The following is a 20,367-nucleotide window of genomic DNA, read 5'->3' on the forward strand; positions in this document are numbered from 1 at the left end:
TTGGAGTCATACGAAGGTACAGTAGAGGTCTTATTCACCTTTATAGTAGACGCTTCTGAAGGCAAGAGGGCACCTAGTGAATGGCGGAAATGTGTGCCTAATAATTTGACCACTGCCTAATAATGTTAGCAGATGCTAGCTTTTATTATTATGATGTTTAAAAAAGTATATAGATAAATACATAAATAAATATATATTGCAGATTGCAACAGAAATGCTAAACAAATTATTTGCACACAGTGGACACCTGTACAGCTGTAACACTCACTATTACCGGCTGGGATCTCATATTATTATTATTATTATTATTGAGACTTAGGGCCTCTTCACATTTGCGTTGGCGGCTCCCATTAGCGGCATCCGTCACAGATCCGGCCAAAAATACAGGAAAACAGCGTAGCATGCTGCAATATTGTTTCTGGTTAAACCACAGACACCCTAGCGGAAACCCAATGAAAACCATTAAAGTCAATGGGGTCCATAGTGGGCAGATGGGGTCCATTGTACAATGGTACATCCAGTATTTTTATAGTTCTGCACCTCTGATGGATCAGAACAATGAAAAGACGGACACAGATGTGAACGAGGCCTTACACACTTTTGTATTTTTTATTGTATACGAAGGAGGAACACACATATATAGGACGCAATATGCTCTATCTTTGTCTATGGATGTGCTCGATAGTGGTCACAATAATCTGCACTCTTGGGAACAATCCCTTCATGGAATAATTACATAATATGAGCACATCAATAGACTCAAACAATATATATTTTTCTAGGATAAATGGTTTTGTTTAATACTGCTAACAACTGCTGATGTTAAATCCACCCATATACAACGCAATATAAGTAAAGTTATACTCCACTATAATAACATGACATATCATCATTAGGAATAGTTTTACAATTAGTTTCTGGAGCGTAAATATGGGGGTTGCAGAGGTAGCAATTGCACATGCGATCTGGAGACTCAGGGGGTCCAAAGGCCTTTCTGCCACATAAGAAGACAACAGTATTATAGTGTTACAGATTTTGCATTGGGGCCCAGGAGCCTCAAGTTACACCTCCGATTAGCTGCTTGTTCTCATATTATTAAACTGGGTTTATAATTATATCACAATCATCTTTTACATATACTGTACATTTTATATTGCACTAAATACTATAAATAAGGATTCATTTTATTCAGATTCACGGCAATGTTCTATAAACATAAAATTACATAAGGATATAACTTCTAATTTTATGCAGATCACTTGACTAAAAGATGACTTGAAATAGGTATTCTAATTTACAGCATAGGATTACTTTAGTAAAGTGATATAACAGCATGTTTTATTTAAGGATGTTTAAGCATTTCTTATAATACAGGATAAAGTTTATATTACCTTATTCCCACAGGAGGAGAATTTTAACACTTTAAAGGGGTTTTCCAGAGAGAGAAAATTGATGGTCTATTCTCAGAATCGGCCATCAATATCTGACTCTCGGCACCCACGTCGACCAGCTGCTTTTAATGCTCGTGCGAGGGCTGCTTCCCCATTATTCCCGTTGCAGCTCAATACTGTTAAATGTAGACACAGCGTGAATGATGAAGGAAAAGCAGTGTTGCGTCCCCTTTAAAACAGCTGATCGGTGAGGATGCCGAGAGTTCAACCTCCAACCAGTCAGGTAATGATGGCATTAGAGGTAATACATTTTCTCTCTCTGGAATAAAGCAATATAAAGTGATAAGAGGAAGGTCAATTGACAGAACATCATCAAAACAGATGGTATTTCAGAATTTGTTTGCAAATTACAGTTTAAGTGCTTTGTAATAATATTGCAATATAGGAAACAACAGTTACATAAAGGACACAATAGACACTCAACAGCAGAAAACATGGATACGCACTATACTAATAATATGCATTATAACAGTCTACTGCCTTTTGAAGAATATCTTTGTGATTTGCATAAAGGGGTATCTTCTGGTCCACAACTTGCCACCGAATAGAAATGTCTTTTTCATGAGTTTGTATATTCTGGAAAGAAACAAAAGAAAAAAATCATTGTTAAAGGACTAAAATATTTAAAGACTATAGAGAATTTACAACTTAAAATGTATCCAAATGTAGTCCCGTGGCCTCTAAGGTAACTCATAATAGCAATCTCTCTGATTTATTCCTATTTCTAAGACCTTGTTTAGTGGACAAACAATTTTTTTAACAAATTTACTGCCCATGTGCTTTTTCTAAGAGACCAATTTAATATACTGAATTACTAAAACCTTACTTTCACCCCAGTGATAGATAGAATTATGTTATATAACAGTATAAACATAGAAAATATTGTAACTCAGAATGTAAATTCCATACAAAAACAAGTATTCTTCCTTTTGGGTGAGGAAATCATTCTACGGAATTACTCTGGGGATATAAATTGAGACCGGAAGCAATAACAACAGCTTGTTGGGTGCAATCTCACTGAATAAATAAGTTTCCTGTGCATAATAATGATCTGGTAGAAATTATTTAGTATTCCTGCAGTTAGATTCTCTGCATCACAACCAGCGATAGCACTGTTTGCCATAGCTACAATTACGAAATGGCTAGAATTACTGGCATTTATCATGTTAATATATATCAAATACTCCCTCTAGATATTTACCAATGCATAGACAAAAACAACTATGTGTGACTTGTGTAGCCTAGGGCATAATTCCCAGTAAGATCTGGCAAAGCGCTAAACTAAAAGAAACCAATGCTGTAAGATTACATTTGTTACGCAAACAGTATGGTACAGTATCCTTTACTGCCTGTGACTACCTACTGTCCAGGGTTCCTGTGTCCTAGCAATGCCAAAGGCAGAGAACAAAGTGCCATTGCAAAGAGTTTTGGTCTGTAAAACCTGTAATGCTGGTGGCAGGTACCACTCCTGTTGACTGTCCCCATCGCCGCATTGCTCACCTCTGCCGCCTTGACTTTGGTTGTGCTGTTGTATCAGCAGTTCGTACCCGCCAGCATGCTGCCTCCTCTGGCGGGCAGGAACGCCGGTATGGCTCTGCTCCACTTCGGCGCGCTCCTTCTCTCCTTCCTGCTGCAGGCGCCTCTATGTCTCATAGGGTGCTTCCTTGCTGATCCTTAAAGGGCCAATGGGCGCACACTAAAAATCTTCCCCAACCAATCCCAGATGCCCAGAACATACTTAAAACAGCCTCACTGATCACTTGATGCCTGAGCAACTTTGGTCCAACTTAGTTTGTTCCTGTGAAGGCTCATATCGGTATTCTGCTACCTGCTACCAGACCATATCCTACTACATGTTCGTATCCTGCTACCATCTACCAGTTTGTATCTCGCTACCATTGCCAAGCTGTGACCTGCTACGAGCCTGTGATCCCACTACCTGCTTCAAACCTGTGGCCCGAGACCTTTACCGGCCAGTTACATTATCAGCTGCCTGTGCCTGACCCTACGATGTACTTCACCAATGTTTCCTGGTCTATTGGGCCAGTTGATACTCACACCAGGACCATCTCAGGAGGTACAGATGTAGCCGTCTTTATCTTGACAGTGATAACTTGCTGCAGCGTGATATCACACAACAAAAGCCATTGAAAAACTCAACATAAAGGATCTTGCCACTGTGTATTCAATGCATTAAAAGTCAAGATAAAGATGGCTACATCTGTAGCGACTTGGTAATCTGTGCATTTGACAGAAAATAGGCCTACGTGTCAGTCATATACCCATGTTTTAATAAATATTGGAATATACTTTATTTAGCAAGTCTGTAATATAAGTTCTGGATTTAAGTAATCAACACCCCAACTCAAAAAACTGATGTAGAAATTACATTTTCTGCATTTTTGTAAATAAAATCCTTTATATTCCTAGGTAACTTTTCTATGACAATTTAATTTGGTACAGTACAGATTATAAATTTTTCTACTGATTTCTTATATGTAATAATTACTTTCATATGTTATATTTCATTTTATGTTGATGGTTACATATTATTCTACCTTGTAATATAGCTATGTAAATATTAACATGCCTGGTTTAATTCTAGTAATAATGGGTCATCCTGTTTTTCAAAATGAAGGCTTAGCGCAGTGGTCTCTATCCAAGCATTGTCTGTATTCCTTGGATCATCCACATAACCTTTGTACACCTGCAGTAACAACATATAACACAATTGGTGTTTGACAAACACAAAAAATTATAATGATTTATATGGTATTGTCTAATGAAAACTTGTATTTTCAATAATTTCATCCTGCCCTTCAACAGTCTACCATTTTGGGAACTTTTTATATACTTATTTTATTCCTGCATTTTACTTGCTTGAAGCAAAAAAATGGCTAATGAGATAGATGACCGATGAGTTGTTCAACAGTAGCTTTCACCAATTGCATTACAAACAAATATGTTCATGCACCAAAAAGATTATCAGTTAAAGTTGAGGGGAAAAAAAAACACAAATTGGTTGTACTATAAACTTCAAATAACAACTGGTAAAAAAAGAAATTCAACATAACAGTTACATTTTTTCCTACATTGTCTTGTTGGCAGTTTTTCTGTTCAACAGAAGAATGTGACCAATTAATGGTCAAGAATCTGGTAATAAAGAAATTAGGCAGTTTGATGAATGTCTCACATTGTTAAACTGCTTTAGTTGTCCCTAATGCCATGGAAGAAGCTGGAAAGTGTCCTTCACTATTTTAATCTTCTTTCAATAAATTTCCAGAACTTTAAAGGGAACCTGGTACCAGCATTTCACCTATTAAACCGGCAATACCAGGTGGCAGTGAGTGAAAAATAATTTCTATATAACCTATAATTGTTTTCTTGGCTCTGTAGCTTTAGCATTCAGTTTTTTAGTGTTCCCACACCATATGCTAATGAGCAGAAAAGAGTCAAATCTTTGTTTGAAAAGAGTCAAATCTTCATTCCTCAAGTCTTTCCGAGTTTACCCCGCCTCCTTACTTTTGATTGACAGCTCCTCGCCTTCCCCCAGCACACTAAATCCCGCGCTTGTGCAATGACGTCCTCTTCTGGTGTGTGCGTACAACAGGACACCGGATTATTACGATAAAAGGCGTGAAATGTTTGCAGATCGTTATTTACTGTCGGAGGAGGAGTTTAGTAGAGGGGATAACGGCAATTAACTTTTGATAGCAGCGGCCAGTGAGGGATAAGTAAAGTTCAATAGGTGAAATGCTGGTGACAGATTCTCTTTAAAAACACTGCTAATTTTACACATGAAGCATTGCTATATTATAAGAAGTAAAACTGCTGGATTGCTGTGCTGAAAAAGTCATTTTACCTCTTGTATCAATACAGGTGATGCCCTATTTCTAATGATATACAGTATGGTGGACATGAATTACCTAGTGTGCCGCCACATTGTAATGTACATATGTTAGTTGTCCCTGTAATGGGTCAAAAACTAATTTTGTTTTTAATTGTTTTTGTTTTTTTAAATCTTACCGTGCAAAGTCACTGTGGATAATAGAGGTTTTGAGAGGCGTTAGGCTTTAATGACCGAAAGCAAAGTTGTCATCTGATACAAGGACTGGTAGCTAATATAACATCTTACATTTAAAGAACCGTAAGTATGATTTAGTCTAAATATATGAACAAAGCTTTATTTATTTTCCTTCTGTATTCTCTATCACAATGGATGAGAAACATCCTAAGGGACTGTTCACATCAGCATCGGGCTTCTGTTCAACCTTTCCATTGGAGGAACCCATGAACGGAAAGCCAAATGGAAACCACAGCTTCCTTTTGCATTACCATTTCTTTCAATGATAATGCTTCTGTTGCAATTGGTTTCGACTATGCTTTTGTTTCTACGAAAAACCATATGGAACAGAAACAAACGGAAACCAATTGCAGCGGAAGCATTACCATTGAAATCAATGGTAATGAAACAGAAACGATGGATTCCGTTTGGCATTCCGTTCATTGGTTTCTCCGATGGAAAGGTCGAACGGAACCCATGAACCAAAGCCCGACGCTGATGTGAACACACACTAAGTTGCAATATTGTGATTTTTTTTTTTGTTAACGAAAATAAATAAAATATCATATTTTATGCATACATGTATGCACCCAAAACATATAGACTGAAATCTATTAGTGACTCTATTTATTTCAAAGCATCATTAACTTGCAGGGTGCTGTAAATATAAAATACAGGGGATGTAAATACATAACATGAACAAACGATAAAAACAAGTACAATAAACATGAGGGCCTCATGTTTGAAAACTGGTGCAGTCAAGAATTGAAGGTGTTGGGCATAGCAACCAATCAGAATTCAGCTTTTACTTCTTTAAAGCTGATCTGAAAATGAAAGCAGTTATCTGATTGGTTGCTACAGAAAACACCCCAGTTCTTGACAACACTAGATTCCATACATGAGGATCTTTATATTAGATAATGTTGGCACAAGAGAAAAGTGTGTCGTTTTCATACATTGGGCTTTTTATGCTGTAAATACAGGGCAATGAATAAATATTGAATTCCATCTTACTTCAATACTTTCATTTAACAATTGTTGAAATTTCTCTAAGAATTTGTACTTTAATATCCTCTTTAGTTTGCGTGGAAGTGTTTCCCCTGGTTCAAGGGAGCCCTGTTTAGGGAAAGATAAATAACATAAGTGGTTTATCATTTTTATTTATTTGAAGTGAGTTTACACATATTATCTAATGTGCATTATCAGTACACCATTACATTAAAATGAAAAGAAAACAAACAGTCATGCAGTATTGCATAAATCAATAGTGCAAGCGAACATAAGAAACTTTATATTATATCTTAATAGAGAAAAAATGCCTCTTTCCCCACTTATCAGCCACTTCTCCCCATCCAACCTGGCTCCTGAGCTGATCGTTCTGACTCTGACAGCAAATTTCCTACAAGGGATGCAAGCAGATGCGGCAGCTTATCCCAGCAATAACAGCTGATCACTGCAACTTTCAGCAGCTGGACACCGTCACAATCAGCTGATCGTTGTGGGCCTATATTTTGACTATAGCCATGGGTGGAATGAGGGCTTCATTGAAGGAGGGGGCCCCAAAAATCAATGTATTGGCTTTAAATTTATTTGTATAACTAACTGGACGCTGTGTTCCAAGCAGTTGATCATACTGGAATTACCAGGGTCTGATGAGCACATTCCATTAGTGCAATTAATGACCATTAATTTGACAGCTGTCGCGCTGGATTTGATAGACCGAGGGGATGTGGGGCCCATTTTGTCCCATGTCTTGGGCACCAAGAGAGCGCATTTTTTCCCATGTCTTGGGCACCAAGAGTCCTTGTCCCACCCCTGACTATAATTATATGTTCATCTACTACACTCAATCAGTTACACAACTTTCCTACATTTAATGAGATACTATGGGGAACATTTCTCAAAACTGGTGCAAAGAAAAACTGGAGCAGTTGCCCATCGCAACCAATTAAGTTGCACCTTTCATTTTTCAAAGGCCCTTTTTATTGGTTGCTATGGGCAACTGCTCCAATTTTCCTTTTGATAAATCTCAGTTTTGATAAATGTTTCATCTATATTCATCCTTTGCAACCAGAAGAATCACTTGCAGCATATTCTGCATATAAGTGGGGGAAAAAAAAGACTTTAAAAGAAAACTGAGAAAGCCAGTGTGGGAGCTTTCAAGAGTGTTTTGAACTAAAGTGTGTTTTGTCTTAAATGTACATTACTTGAGATTAAGTGATTATAGATTCAGGGAATTTAGAAGGGGATAACTGGTTTGCATTCACTGTCTCCATTTACTTATATAAATTACCTTGTTGTAAGTTACTGGATCTGTGACATCTCCATTAGTAACAATGTGCTCCATCATTAACAATGCTGTCCATTGTGCGTCTTGTGCAATGTATGCAGTCCTTGAACAGCTGTGTGAGGGTGCCCACTTCATGTTGCACGTTTGGAATCAGAGATCTTGGATATTAACTGCTGGGGCAGATGTGGGAGAGGATTGTAGCATGGAGTTGCAGGAAAATGCGGCGGCTAGGTGGGTGACAGTTAAAAGGAGGGGTAGAGGGAGGAGTGTCAGGGTGGCTAGCCCTGATCTGGCCCCCCCCCCCCCACAATTTTGCCAAGTTGGTGGAATAGGAGGATATCAGTTCAGTATCACTGCTGCAGCAAGACACTTCCTCTGACAGCCAGGGGATTGTATGTTCCAGTAAGAAGGGGGATGGGAATCTAGGACAGGCCAGACAGAGGGAGATTCACTTAATAGGGGAACAGACAGAGAAATCTGTCACAAAGACCGGGATCGTCGAACAGCGTGTTGTCTTCCCTGTACTCTAAATCATCATATCTCAAATCGGGTTGATAGATTACTGGAATGGGCTGGTGAGGATGTAACCCAGCAAAAGGATTGTATGGCATTGAGAAATGGGAGGTTGTGGCCGGCCACTAGAGGGCGCTGTGAGGTTAGTACATCGACAGTGTTTAGTGTGTGGAGGGATATACAAGAGAGGTCTAGTGAGGAAGTGTCTGGAGGGAGGTCAGAGAAGCGCTGGACAGGAAGAGAGAGAGACTGGACTGAGAGAGCTGTAGCAAGTAAGGAAGACATTGTGACTCAGATAACTGTAAAAGATAAAGAGCATTCTGGCCAGCAGCAGAGCATAAGTAATGTGAAGTATCAGACACGCATTTACTGGAGTTCCAAGTTAAGGAGATCCGGCGGAGTTAAGAAGAGAGTGTTTAGAGCAAGAAGCTGAAGACGCCATTTTTGAGCATAAGGTAACATAGAGCCATTAACTGCCGGCTCATCAGAGAGTGCATTGTATTACATTGCCGGACCTCAAAGATCACATTACACTAAACCTGGAAGCTAAGAGACTTTATTATCCTAAGGCACCGGATAAAGAGAACATATTTTAATCATTACGGATTATAAGAGACTGTGTTATATTGAAGTGCCGGATAAAAGCAGAGACTGTATTGTTTACCGAGCACCAGTTATATTTTGCCTAGAGCTCAAGTTTTTGACTGTTGTCATATTTTCTGCATGTTCAGTAAAGACAAAACGAATATAATCCCGGTGTCAGTAATTATTGTCCTTAAAGTCATATTACAACTTGGCGTAGTCGGCAGGATGGATGCAGATACAATGGACGAGACAACATTATCATCCAGTGTGACCCATCCAATGATACCGGTGGGAGCCCTCTTAAATCATTTGCCAAAGTTTAATGGATCTGATCTATTGTTGGAAGATTGGAGTGAACGGCTGGAAGGAGCGGCACGGCTCTGTAATGTCGCTCCACATTTAAAAGTAGAATTGGCGCTAAGTACCTTAGAAGGAGAAGCTAGGAAAACCGTTTTGTTACAGCCAGCACGACACCGGCAAACCTTCGAACAAATTCGGCAGCTATTAGATGATGTGTATGGGGATACGTCCTCTGAGGGCATGATAAGGAAGCGATTCTTTGCCCGCCAGCAGAAAGAAGAAGAGACACTGGCGCAGTTTGCAAATGGATTACAGGAAATAATGGCAATGTTGCAACGTAAAGAAGAACAATCAGCCGGGTCCTTTACCAATGTACACGTAGTATTGCGGGATCAGTTTGTAATAGGTCTCAAGAATCCACCGTTAAGGAGAACTCTGAAGGAAAAGTTAAAGAAAGAACCAGATATGATGATTCATCAATTATTGACGGAAGCTATCGCATTGGAAAAAGAGGAATCGGCCAGCACTGATACAGTGGTCAGGCAAGCAGAAATTGTAACCAAGAAGAACCCCGACATGGAGGCAAGGATGGAGTCATTGGAAGGTGCCATGAGAGAGTTGAAAGCCGCTATTACTAATAAGCCTGACCCTGGAACTCCAGTTCGATACTCACAAGAGAGACAGTCGTTTGCAGATGGGAGGAAGCAAGGTAGGAATGCTCCAGACCCTACCATCTGCTATAATTGTGGCCGAGCAGGACACATTGCTAGAAATTGCATGCGTTCTCACTATCAGAGCAATCGCAGGAATTTAAACTAGAACGACCTGTAGTTGAGGGGCAAACTACAGGGGAGTCCACGGATACATGCCCTGCGTTAGATGCTACAGATATAGTGGGGGAATGTCCCGTCGTCGTAGCAAAATTCAATGGCGTTGAGTTGTCATGTTTAATCGATACTGGATCTCAAGTGACCACTATGGATAAAGTTGTGTTTGAAACTTATTTCCCTTCCTTGTTATGTGAGAAGAGTGACACTTGGATAAGACTCAAGGCAGCTAATAGTTTACCTATCCCTATCCTGGGAGTTATACAAATGGACATTTCAATATGGAATCGTGATTTGAACAAAAAGGGGGTTATCATAGTAGAAAAAGCTATGGACTCTGAAATTCCCGTGATTCTAGGAATGAATATATTGCGGGACTTAGATGGAGTAATGTCACAAGAGCTGGGCCCAAAATACTGGAAACAAATACCCACTCAACGACCTTCTCAAATGGCTTTACAGCGCACTTTAAAACATTGTCGCATTAATGGAGAACTGTTAAATTGGCCTGGAAGGGTAGGACTGGTTAAGATACCAGCCTCTCGAAGTATACAAGTACCAGCAGGCCATGAAATGTTGTTACCCTTGCCAGTGGGTACTAATAAAGTGTTAAAGGGCACCACTGTGTTAATTGAATCAGCTCTGCAGAAAGAAGGAGTAGCCGTGGCCCGGTCGATATGCAAGGTACAGGCTGGACAAGTATTATTACGAGTGGTTAATATCACGAAACAAAATGTAACCTTATTTCCCCGGGAACTAGTAGCTGAAGTGTTTCCGGTGAGGGAGGAACAAGTGGAAAGCCGTTCAGATTGGCAAGTGAGTTATCCTTGTGAAAGTGTAGCTGTGGTTACAGTGTGTCGAGCCACCACTCAAGCTAATGACACCATTGGGAGGCGATTACTGGAGCAAATACCTTTAGAAGGAACGGATTTGACTACCAGACAAATAGATGAAGTGGCGGGAGTGTTAGGAGAGCACTCCAAGGCTTTTTCCAAGAATGAAGCAGACTTTGGGTTGACAACAACTTTAGAACATGAAATACATACGGGAAATGCTCACCCGGTACGAGAACGATACCGTACCATTCTGCCCGCTTTTTATCAAGAAGCCAAAGTGTTGCTAAAACGCATGCTAGACAGTCATGTTATCCGACCCAGTAAAAGTCCATGGGCTTCTCCCATAGTATTAGTAAGGAAGAAAGATGGAAGCTTGCGGTTCTGTGTAGATTACCGGCGATTGAATGCCTGCACCGTCAGAGATGCATACCCTTTACCACGAATAGAAGACTCTTTGCTGGCTTTGGGTAAGGCCAAATACTTCTCTACCCTGGATTTGGCCAGTGGGTACTGGCAAGTACCAGTTGCAGAAGAAGATCGAGAAAAGACTGCATTCATCACCCCTATGGGGTTATACGAATTTTTGAGAATGCCGTTCGGTCTAACCAATGCACCAGCTACATTTCAGCGCTTGATGGAAGTTTGTTTGGGAGATTTAAACTTTGAATGTTTGCTCATCTACCTAGATGACATCATTATCTTCTCAGCCACTTTCACAGAACATTTGGAAAGATTGAAAGTGGTACTTACGCGTATCGAAGAACATGGTCTAAAACTAAAACCGGGCAAATGTCACTTGTTTAAAGAAAGAATTGAGTACCTGGGACACGTGGTTACTAGAGACGGTGTACAACCAATGGATGCCAAAGTACGAGCCGTGCAACAATGGCCGGTACCAAAGACAGTAACAGAGCTTAGAAGTTTCCTGGGACTGATTGGATATTACAGACGGTTCATACAGAATTTTGCTAAGGTGGCTGCTCCCCTATATGTGTTACTGAATGGAACCAAACCGGGATTCGATCATAAGAGAAGTATCACTTGGGGAATAGAGGCTGAACAAGCCTTCCAAGAGTTAAAAAGACGACTAACTAGTGCTCCTGTCTTGGCGTATGCAGATTACTCTCTACCATTTGTTTTGTGTACCGATGGAAGTTTAAAAGGATTAGGAGCTGTTCTTTCTCAAGTGCAGAATGGACGGGAACGTGTCATTGCTTATGCCAGTCGGACGCTGAGAGATGGGGAAAAGAATCCGGACAACTATAGCTCATTCCGGTTGGAACTTTTGGCAGTCGTATGGGCGGTTACCGAGCGATTTGCAGATATCTTGCTGGGCGCAGAGTGTGTGTTATGGACTGACAATAATCCATTGGTCCATTTAGACTCGGCCAAATTGGGTGCTATGGAGCAACGTTGGCGAGCACGACTTAGCAAATTTAAATTTACTGTGAAGTACCGCCCAGGACGAGCTAATGGGAATGCAGATGCCCTGTCCCGTAATCCAGTAGATTTGCCTGAAGGACTGACTGAAGAGGAGTTAGAGGAAACAGAGACTCCCAATTTCCTTGCCAATGAAGTACATGATCAGATGCCAGGTGAGAATATTCAAAGTGCTCCGGTGCATACTGGGGAGCCCATAAGAGAAACCATCGATCAATGGACTGCTGAAGAATGGAAGAAACAGCAGTTGCAAGATATTCAAATTCGGACTGTAAGAAGATGGGTGCTAGAGAGATACCGACCCAATCAACGAGAGCGATTGCGATTGTCTGGAGTGGGACAGAGAATATATCGCCAACGAGATAGATTGGCAGTAAAACAAGGGATATTGTACCGCCGAGTATTCCTACCGACCATGGAAGGACCCGTCTGGCAAGCTGTGTTGCCGGAGCGAGAGTTAGAAAGTACGGTTAAGTGGATGCATGGGAAAAAGGGGCATTATGGTCCTGAAAAGACTTTCCGTTGGTTGCAACAATTCTACTATCATCCTTTGCTGTTTGCAGTGGCACAGAAAGTGTGTCAGAACTGTAGAAATTGCACCCTGGCCAGAGCGGCTGAACAACAAGCTCCGGTGGGGCATATACAGACGCATTATCCATTACAGTTGGTCATGATGGACTATTTGACAGTAGATGAGTCTTTACAAGGGTACAGATATTTATTGGTTGTGATAGACCACTTCACCAAATTCACAGTGGCCGTACCTACCAGAGATCAAACGGCTGAATCTGCGGCACAGGGATTGTGGACTCATTTCATCTTACCCTATGGATGTCCTTCACAGCTTCACTCTGATCAAGGAGCTTGTTTTGAGGGGCGAGTAATAGAAGAATTATGCAGATTGTACCAGATTAAAAAGACCCGCACGACCCCGTATCACCCTCAAGGGAACGGGGCCTGTGAAAGGATGAATCGGACCATATTGCAGTTGTTGCGAACACTGGGGAAACAAAAAAAAGAGAGATGGCCTGACTACATTTCAGAATTAATCTGGATCTATAATAACACTGTACATGCCACTACTGGATATTCTCCTTTTCTGTTAATGTTCGGAAGAAATGGACGATGTCCCCTAAATTTAATGATGCCTATCCCGGAAGAACAAGAAGAGTGGATTCCGCAGACCTGGATGTGGGGTCATCGACGCAAGGTACAAGAAATGTATAATTTAGTGGCGCAGAGACTGGGGCCTCATGATCTTACAGTAAATCAGAAATTGAAGGAACTACCTTTGCAAGTGGGTGATAGAGTAATCGTGCGAAACCAGGGTGCAAGAAGAGCAGGAAAGCTGCAATGGAAGTGGGAAACCTTGGCGTATGAGGTGGTGCGTCAGCCCAATCCATATATTCCTGTATTTGTGATCAAGCCGGAGGGTAGTAGTGGCCCTTTGAAAACCGTACACAGAAATATGCTGAGACCCTGCACATTTATAAGTCGTGAACCAGAAGCAAACACTAGAGATCCTCCTGTTGCAACACCCGTTCCCATAGATGAAGGTTGGTGGAGTCCGCCGGTTCAAGTACCAGAGAGACAAGAAAATACCAGTGAAGTACAAGAAGAGAATGTTACTCCTGTGGAAGAAGAGTTGTCACAGGTACGTCATTCTCAGCGATCCAATTTTGGAAGACTTCCTTCTAGGTTTGAAGGATTTGTGACGCCACAGCAAGTTGCCGGGACGGCAACTGATAAACCTGGGGGAAAAGATGTAACCCAGCAAAAGGATTGTATGGCATTGAGAAATGGGAGGTTGTGGCCGGCCACTAGAGGGCGCTGTGAGGTTAGTACATCGACAGTGTTTAGTGTGTGGAGGGATATACAAGAGAGGTCTAGTGAGGAAGTGTCTGGAGAGAGGTCAGAGAAGCGCTGGACAGGAAGAGAGAGAGACTGGACTGAGAGAGCTGTAGCAAGTAAGGAAGACATTGTGACTCAGATAACTGTAAAAGATAAAGAGCATTCTGGCCAGCAGCAGAGCATAAGTAATGTGAAGTATCAGACACGCATTTACTGGAGTTCCAAGTTAAGGAGATCCGGCGGAGTTAAGAAGAGAGTGTTTAGAGCAAGAAGCTGAAGACGCCATTTTTGAGCATAAGGTAACATAGAGCCATTAACTGCCGGCTCATCAGAGAGTGCATTGTATTACATTGCCGGACCTCAAAGATCACATTACACTAAACCTGGAAGCTAAGAGACTTTATTATCCTAAGGCACCGGATAAAGAGAACATATTTTAATCATTACGGATTATAAGAGACTGTGTTATATTGAAGTGCCGGATAAAAGCAGAGACTGTATTGTTTACCGAGCACCAGTTATATTTTGCCTAGAGCTCAAGTTTTTGACTGTTGTCATATTTTCTGCATGTTCAGTAAAGACAAAACGAATATAATCCCGGTGTCAGTAATTATTGTCCTTAAAGTCATATTACAAGGACCCAGATGTCATGGTTCACATTGACACCAATAACAAAGTTAGAATTAGGTGAAAGGACTTTAAAAATAATTTTCAGCTTAGGGCAACAACCTCAATTGAAGTATTTTCTAAAACACTACCTGTACCACGTGCCACACCAGAGAGGCAGCGAGATATTAGGGAGGTAAACAAGTGGCTTAAAAACTAGTGTAGGAAGGAGGGTTTTCCGTTCTTGGAGAACTGGTTGGAGTACTGGGCTGACTTCTATTTTGGCTTCAGGCTCCTCGGTAGGGATGTGCTGCACCTGAATGGGGAGTGTAAAGCTGTGTTTAAGGAGAAGATGTTTAGGACGTTGGAGGAGTTTTTAAGCTAGGGATAGGGGAGAGAACAAATATACATGTAGAGGGCAATATAGTGTAGATAAAGAACTTGGACTTGTTAATGAAACTGGGGATGGAACAGACGGAGAGGGTAAAAAAGAAATTAAATTAATAATGTCAGAGAAAAAGCATAACATAATGGGCATAACGGAGACATGGCTGGGTGATTGTTATGACTTGGGTGGCTAACTTACAAGGTTGCAGTCTGTTCACAAAGGGTCATAAAAACCGTGAAGGGGATTGCCTTAATCTAAAGTCCTGCCTACAGTCCACACTTTTTGTACTTACAAAAAGTAATGATGGAAAAATTGTGGTGGTTCATGAGCAAAAATATAAATTATTAAAAAAAACAATTCCCCACTTTGATCACAGGGAAGAATAAAATGTTAAATGAAATGCAGGGGAATAGAGTAAATTCTTCATTAAATGTCACCTGTTTAACCCAGGAAGAAGTGCTTAAAAAGATTAAAATAGGCAAATCACCGGGTCCAGATGGTATACAACCACGAGTTTAAGGGTATGTGCACACGAGAACTGGCTTTTACGTCTGAAATGACAGACTGTTTTCAGGAGAAAACAGCTGCGTCGTTTCAGACGTAAAAGCTCCTCCTCGCATTATGCGAGGCGTCTTTGACGGCCGAACATTTGAGCTGTTCTTCATTGAATTCAATGAAGAACGGCTAAAATTACGTTTCAAAGAAGTGGCCTGCACTTCTTTGACGAGGCAGTCATTTTACGCGTCGTTGTTTGACAGCTGTCAAACGACGACGCGTAAATGACAGGTCGTCGGCACAGTACATCGGCAAACCCATTCCAATGAATGGGCAGATGTTTGCCGACGTATTTGAGCTGTATTTTCAGGCGTAAATCGAGGCATAATTCGCCTCCTTTACGCCTGAAAATAGGTCGTGTGAACCCAGCCTAAAGGAAATTAAGTACAATGATAGACGGACCATTATTTCTGATGTTTAAGTATTCTATAATGACTGCGTCTGTTCCACAGGACTGGCACAGAGCAAATGTTGTGCCAATTTTAAAAATTGGCCCGGAAGTTATAGGCTGGTAAGTTTTACCTTTACTGTGTGCAAAATGTTTTTGAAATTTTTCTAAGAGATGCTGTTCTGGAGTATGTCGATGAAAATAAAGGTCATATCAGAATGAGTTTATGTGAGATCTGTTTTGTAAAAATAATCTGATCAGCTTCTATGATGTAAGCGCTAGACTAAACTGGGATGTGTCATTGGATGTCATATATCTTGATTTTTTTTCAAAGCATTTGATACTGTGCCGCAAAAATTTTGGTACATAAAATAAGATTGCTTGGCCTGGGGGAAAATGTGTGTAAGTGGGTAAAAAACTGGCTCAGTGATAGTAAAACAGTGAGCCAATCTGAGCATGTACCATTACTAACCGCTGTTTGTTTTCTGAGGTACCACAGGTGTCAGTATTGGGCCTATGCTATTTAATATATTTATTAATGACCTTGTAGAGGGATTGAACAGTAAAATTTTAATCTTTGCAGATAATACTAAATTGTGTAAAGTAATTAACACAAAGGAGGACAGTATTATGTTACAAATGGATCTGGAGAAGCTGGAGGCTTGGGCTGAGAAGTGGCAAATAAGTTTTAACTGTGAAAATGATAGTTATGCACTTGGGAAGGGAAAATACATGTCACTTAGGAACGAAGGAATTAGGAATTTTGGTTGACAGTAAACTTAACTGTAACAACCAGTGTCAGGCAGCTGCCAAGACAAAAAAGATCATGGGGGGCATCAAAAGGGGCATAGATGCTCATGATGAGAACATTGTTATACCACTTTATAAATCTCTAGTAAGACCGCACATGGAATATTGTGTACAGCTTTGGGCACCATTGTACAAGAAAACATAGTAGCACTTGATCGGGTTGAAAAGCAGGCAACTAAAGTAATAAATGAAATTTCGAGACTATGGTACCCAGATAGAGTATCAAAATTAAAAATTAAGGTTATTTAGTTTAGAATAAAGACGGCTGAGGGGTGACCTAATATTTATGTATAAATGTATAAAAGATTAATACAGAGATCTCTCTCATGATCTATAGTATTTATACCCAGAACTGTAACTATAACAAGGGGCAATCTCTACGTCTAGAGGAAAGAAGGTTTCTACACAAAAATAATAAGGGATTCTTTATTGTAAGAGCAGTAAGACTATGGAACTATTTGCCAGAGACAGTTGTTATGGTGAATTGACTGAATGAGTTCAAAAGAGGCCTGATCCCTTTTTAAACGTAATTTTATTACAAGTTATGCCTCATTCACATCTGCGTTGGGGGTCCCGTTCTGACGTTCCGTCTGAGCTTTCCGTCAGAACGGGACCTTGAACAGACACAAACTGACACAGACAGAAACCAGAGGTTTCTATCACCATTGATTTCAATGGTGACGGATCCGGTGCCCATGGTTTCCGTTTGTCTCAGTTGTGCACTAGACACGTCATTTTGCCGGAAGCAATAGTGTAGTCGACTATGCTATTACTTCCGGCAAAACTACGGTATGGTGCACAACAGAGACAAACGGAAACCATGGGCACCGGATCCGTCACCATTGAAATCAATGGTGATCGAAACAGAAACCTCTGGTTTCCGTTTGTGTCAGTTTGTGTCTGTTCAGGGTCCCGTTCTGACGGAAAGCTCAGATGGAATGTCAGAACGGGACCCCAATGCAGACGTGAACGAGGCCTATTGTTTACAAGATTACTGTAGATGGATCTTTGACCCAGGAAATTAATTGGATTGCCATATTGGAGTCGGAAGGAATTTATCCCTAAGATTAGGAAAATTTACTTTTGCCTCATGGGGTCTTGCCTTCCTCTGGATCAACAGAATAATAAGTTGTACTGCATGGACATATATCCTTTTTCAGCCTATAAACTATGATACTATAATATGATAATGCCCTGACTGTAGGGATAAATTCAGACACTGCAGATAGCACACTATAAATACGCAGCAACTTACAGTACAATATGTGTGGATGGTATTTTTGAGACCCCCATCCAACACCGGTGGAATTGAGGGCATGCTGTGAATTTTCAAATGCATAAACTCAAATCTGCAACCAAATCCGCATGTAACACAGAGAAGTTGCTAATTGAAAAGTTAAAGGGGTTGGCCATTATAACGTAAGTATAGATTCATGAATTTAAATTAGGGGAAAAAAATGACTTATTGTAAATAGTTACAGATTCGTTCTCCTTTCAGAGATATTATGTCTTTGTGACCACTGTAATCCACATGCACAACAGAATTGGATGTTTAAATCAGTGGGGAGAGGCGAGATAATAGAGTCTCTCCCCACTGCTAGTCATACATCAGCGCTGCGCTGCCCAGGGCAAGGCAGCGCTGGTGTTTTGGGAAGAGTGGGTAGAGGAATGATTTAGAATGCTAATGCATCTGACATCCAGAGGAGATAATAGGAGAGCTTGTAGCAGTTTATATCTTCAGCTCTTCTGAGCATATACTGGACTGCAGGACACGGATTTCCCACATGGCACTGCTAGAGAGCATCATGTGACCTCACTCGTGAACAAGTATCTCTATGGACAATGCGGTCACGTTATACTTCTTCTGATACCATTTTAATCACGTTTCATGGACGAACCATCACATTTTTCTTCAAATTATACATTAAGTGGACACTAAAATATGTGTGACATTCTAAGACATAATAATGATGATGACAATAATAATAATAATAATAATAATAATAATAATAATAATAATATAATCACAAAAACACCTACTCCAGGAAGAGCCCAATTCTCTGAAGAAATGTGCTTGATGGCCAGGATTTCCAACATTTTCTTAGATTTTTTTCTACTAATGGATCCATCTTTGTTTCTCTTCCATCTGCAGAAAGCAGAGTAAATAATAATATCAATAATGTTAATAATTTTTTATAGAATATACAAATGATCTGCATGGAGCAGGAGAGCCCACTGGGCTTGAACCCTTAGGCCCCATGCACACGAACGTGCTTTTGCGGCCACAATTCCCCTGAAAATCCACGGGAGAATTGTGGCCCCATTCATTTCTATGGGCCCATGCACACGACCGTAGTTTTTAGGGTCTGTGAATGGCCCGGGAGCCCACACCGCAGAAAGAACGGACATGACTTATTACGGCCGTCTTCTGCGGTCCGGGCTCATTGAAAATAATGGCCGCGGCCATGTGCATTGGCCACAATTTGCGGACGGCTTGCGGCTTACAGTCCGCTGCCGGCCGACCCGAAAATCACGGCCGTGCACATGGCTACGGTCGTGTGCATGAGGCCTTAGGAGAACAGTGCAGTGGGCTAGGTCCATGACAGCATAAAAGGTTTATTTAGAAGTACTGTAGTTATGGGGGACAACTAAAGCTCCTGGAGAAAGATTTGCATACTAGAGAGGGGATATAAAATCAAATTTTAACCACCAATGCTTGCTTAAAATGAAAAAGGGTTAATATTAAGAGTGTTGGGATGTAAAGTGTTATCCTGAGAGTGGCAGACAAGGCACTTTGTAAAACATTAAACCTGCTTATAGACAAACTACCAATCCTTTGGTAGAGAGGGTGAAAGTTATTTAGCTTGCAGTAATCTTGTGACTTTACATGTGACATCTCTATAGTCCCAGGGCCGCCATCAGGAATTTCTGGGCCTGATACTGCCAAGGAGTCTGGGCCGCCACCCCTCCCATTATCAGTGGGGGGGAGTATAGGGGCGGGAGGTAGGGCACACTGAAAAGCAAACTAGCAATCTCTTTGGAGGGGCAAGGCAGAGGAAGGAGGTGGGTATCAGAGGGCAAAGGGAGAGATGAAGTGCCAGGGCTCGGTGGGGAAGGGGAGGAGAGGGCTGGGAGAAGTGAAAGTGGCAGGAGTGGGAGAGTGGCAAGGGGGGAGACACAACCTGACGGGGGCTCTGTGGAGTGACAGGGAAGAGACAGTGGCTTTGTTGGGGGCAAAAAGGGAAACAGTGTAGACACGGGGAGTAGACACTAGGTAGCATTAGCAGGGGGGCAACACAGATTAAGGGGCTCTGTAGGTGAGAGGGCAGTGAGGAGACACCTTGGCAGGGGCTTTGTAAACCTCCCAACTTTGAAGTATCACAAAGAGGGCAAAATGATGCGGTATCCGGAGCGCTGACATTTTTGCCTTTAACCCCTTCCCGCTGTTGCCATTTTTCGGATTT

At 41.2% G+C, this 20,367-nt stretch overlaps 1 protein-coding gene across 2 annotated transcripts in view; it reads right to left on the bottom strand.

Moving 5' to 3' along the window:
- Positions 1–595: 595 nt before the first annotated feature.
- TRPM2 (transient receptor potential cation channel subfamily M member 2) overlaps positions 596–20,367 on the bottom strand; it is a 205,024-nt gene continuing 185,252 nt past the window's right edge. For both annotated transcript variants that reach the window (XM_075829907.1, XM_075829905.1), the window contains 4 exons: positions 18,944–19,049; positions 6,529–6,630; positions 4,042–4,158; positions 596–2,027 (listed from right to left, as the gene is read on the bottom strand). In XM_075829907.1, coding sequence (XP_075686022.1) covers positions 1,902–2,027; positions 4,042–4,158; positions 6,529–6,630; positions 18,944–19,049 — 451 coding nt within the window. In that variant the 3' untranslated portion in view covers positions 596–1,901. The remainder of the gene's footprint in view (positions 2,028–4,041; positions 4,159–6,528; positions 6,631–18,943; positions 19,050–20,367) is intronic.

Source organism: Rhinoderma darwinii, chromosome 6 (genome assembly GCF_050947455.1).
Source record: "Rhinoderma darwinii isolate aRhiDar2 chromosome 6, aRhiDar2.hap1, whole genome shotgun sequence".
Classification (NCBI taxonomy): domain Eukaryota; kingdom Metazoa; phylum Chordata; class Amphibia; order Anura; family Rhinodermatidae; genus Rhinoderma; species Rhinoderma darwinii.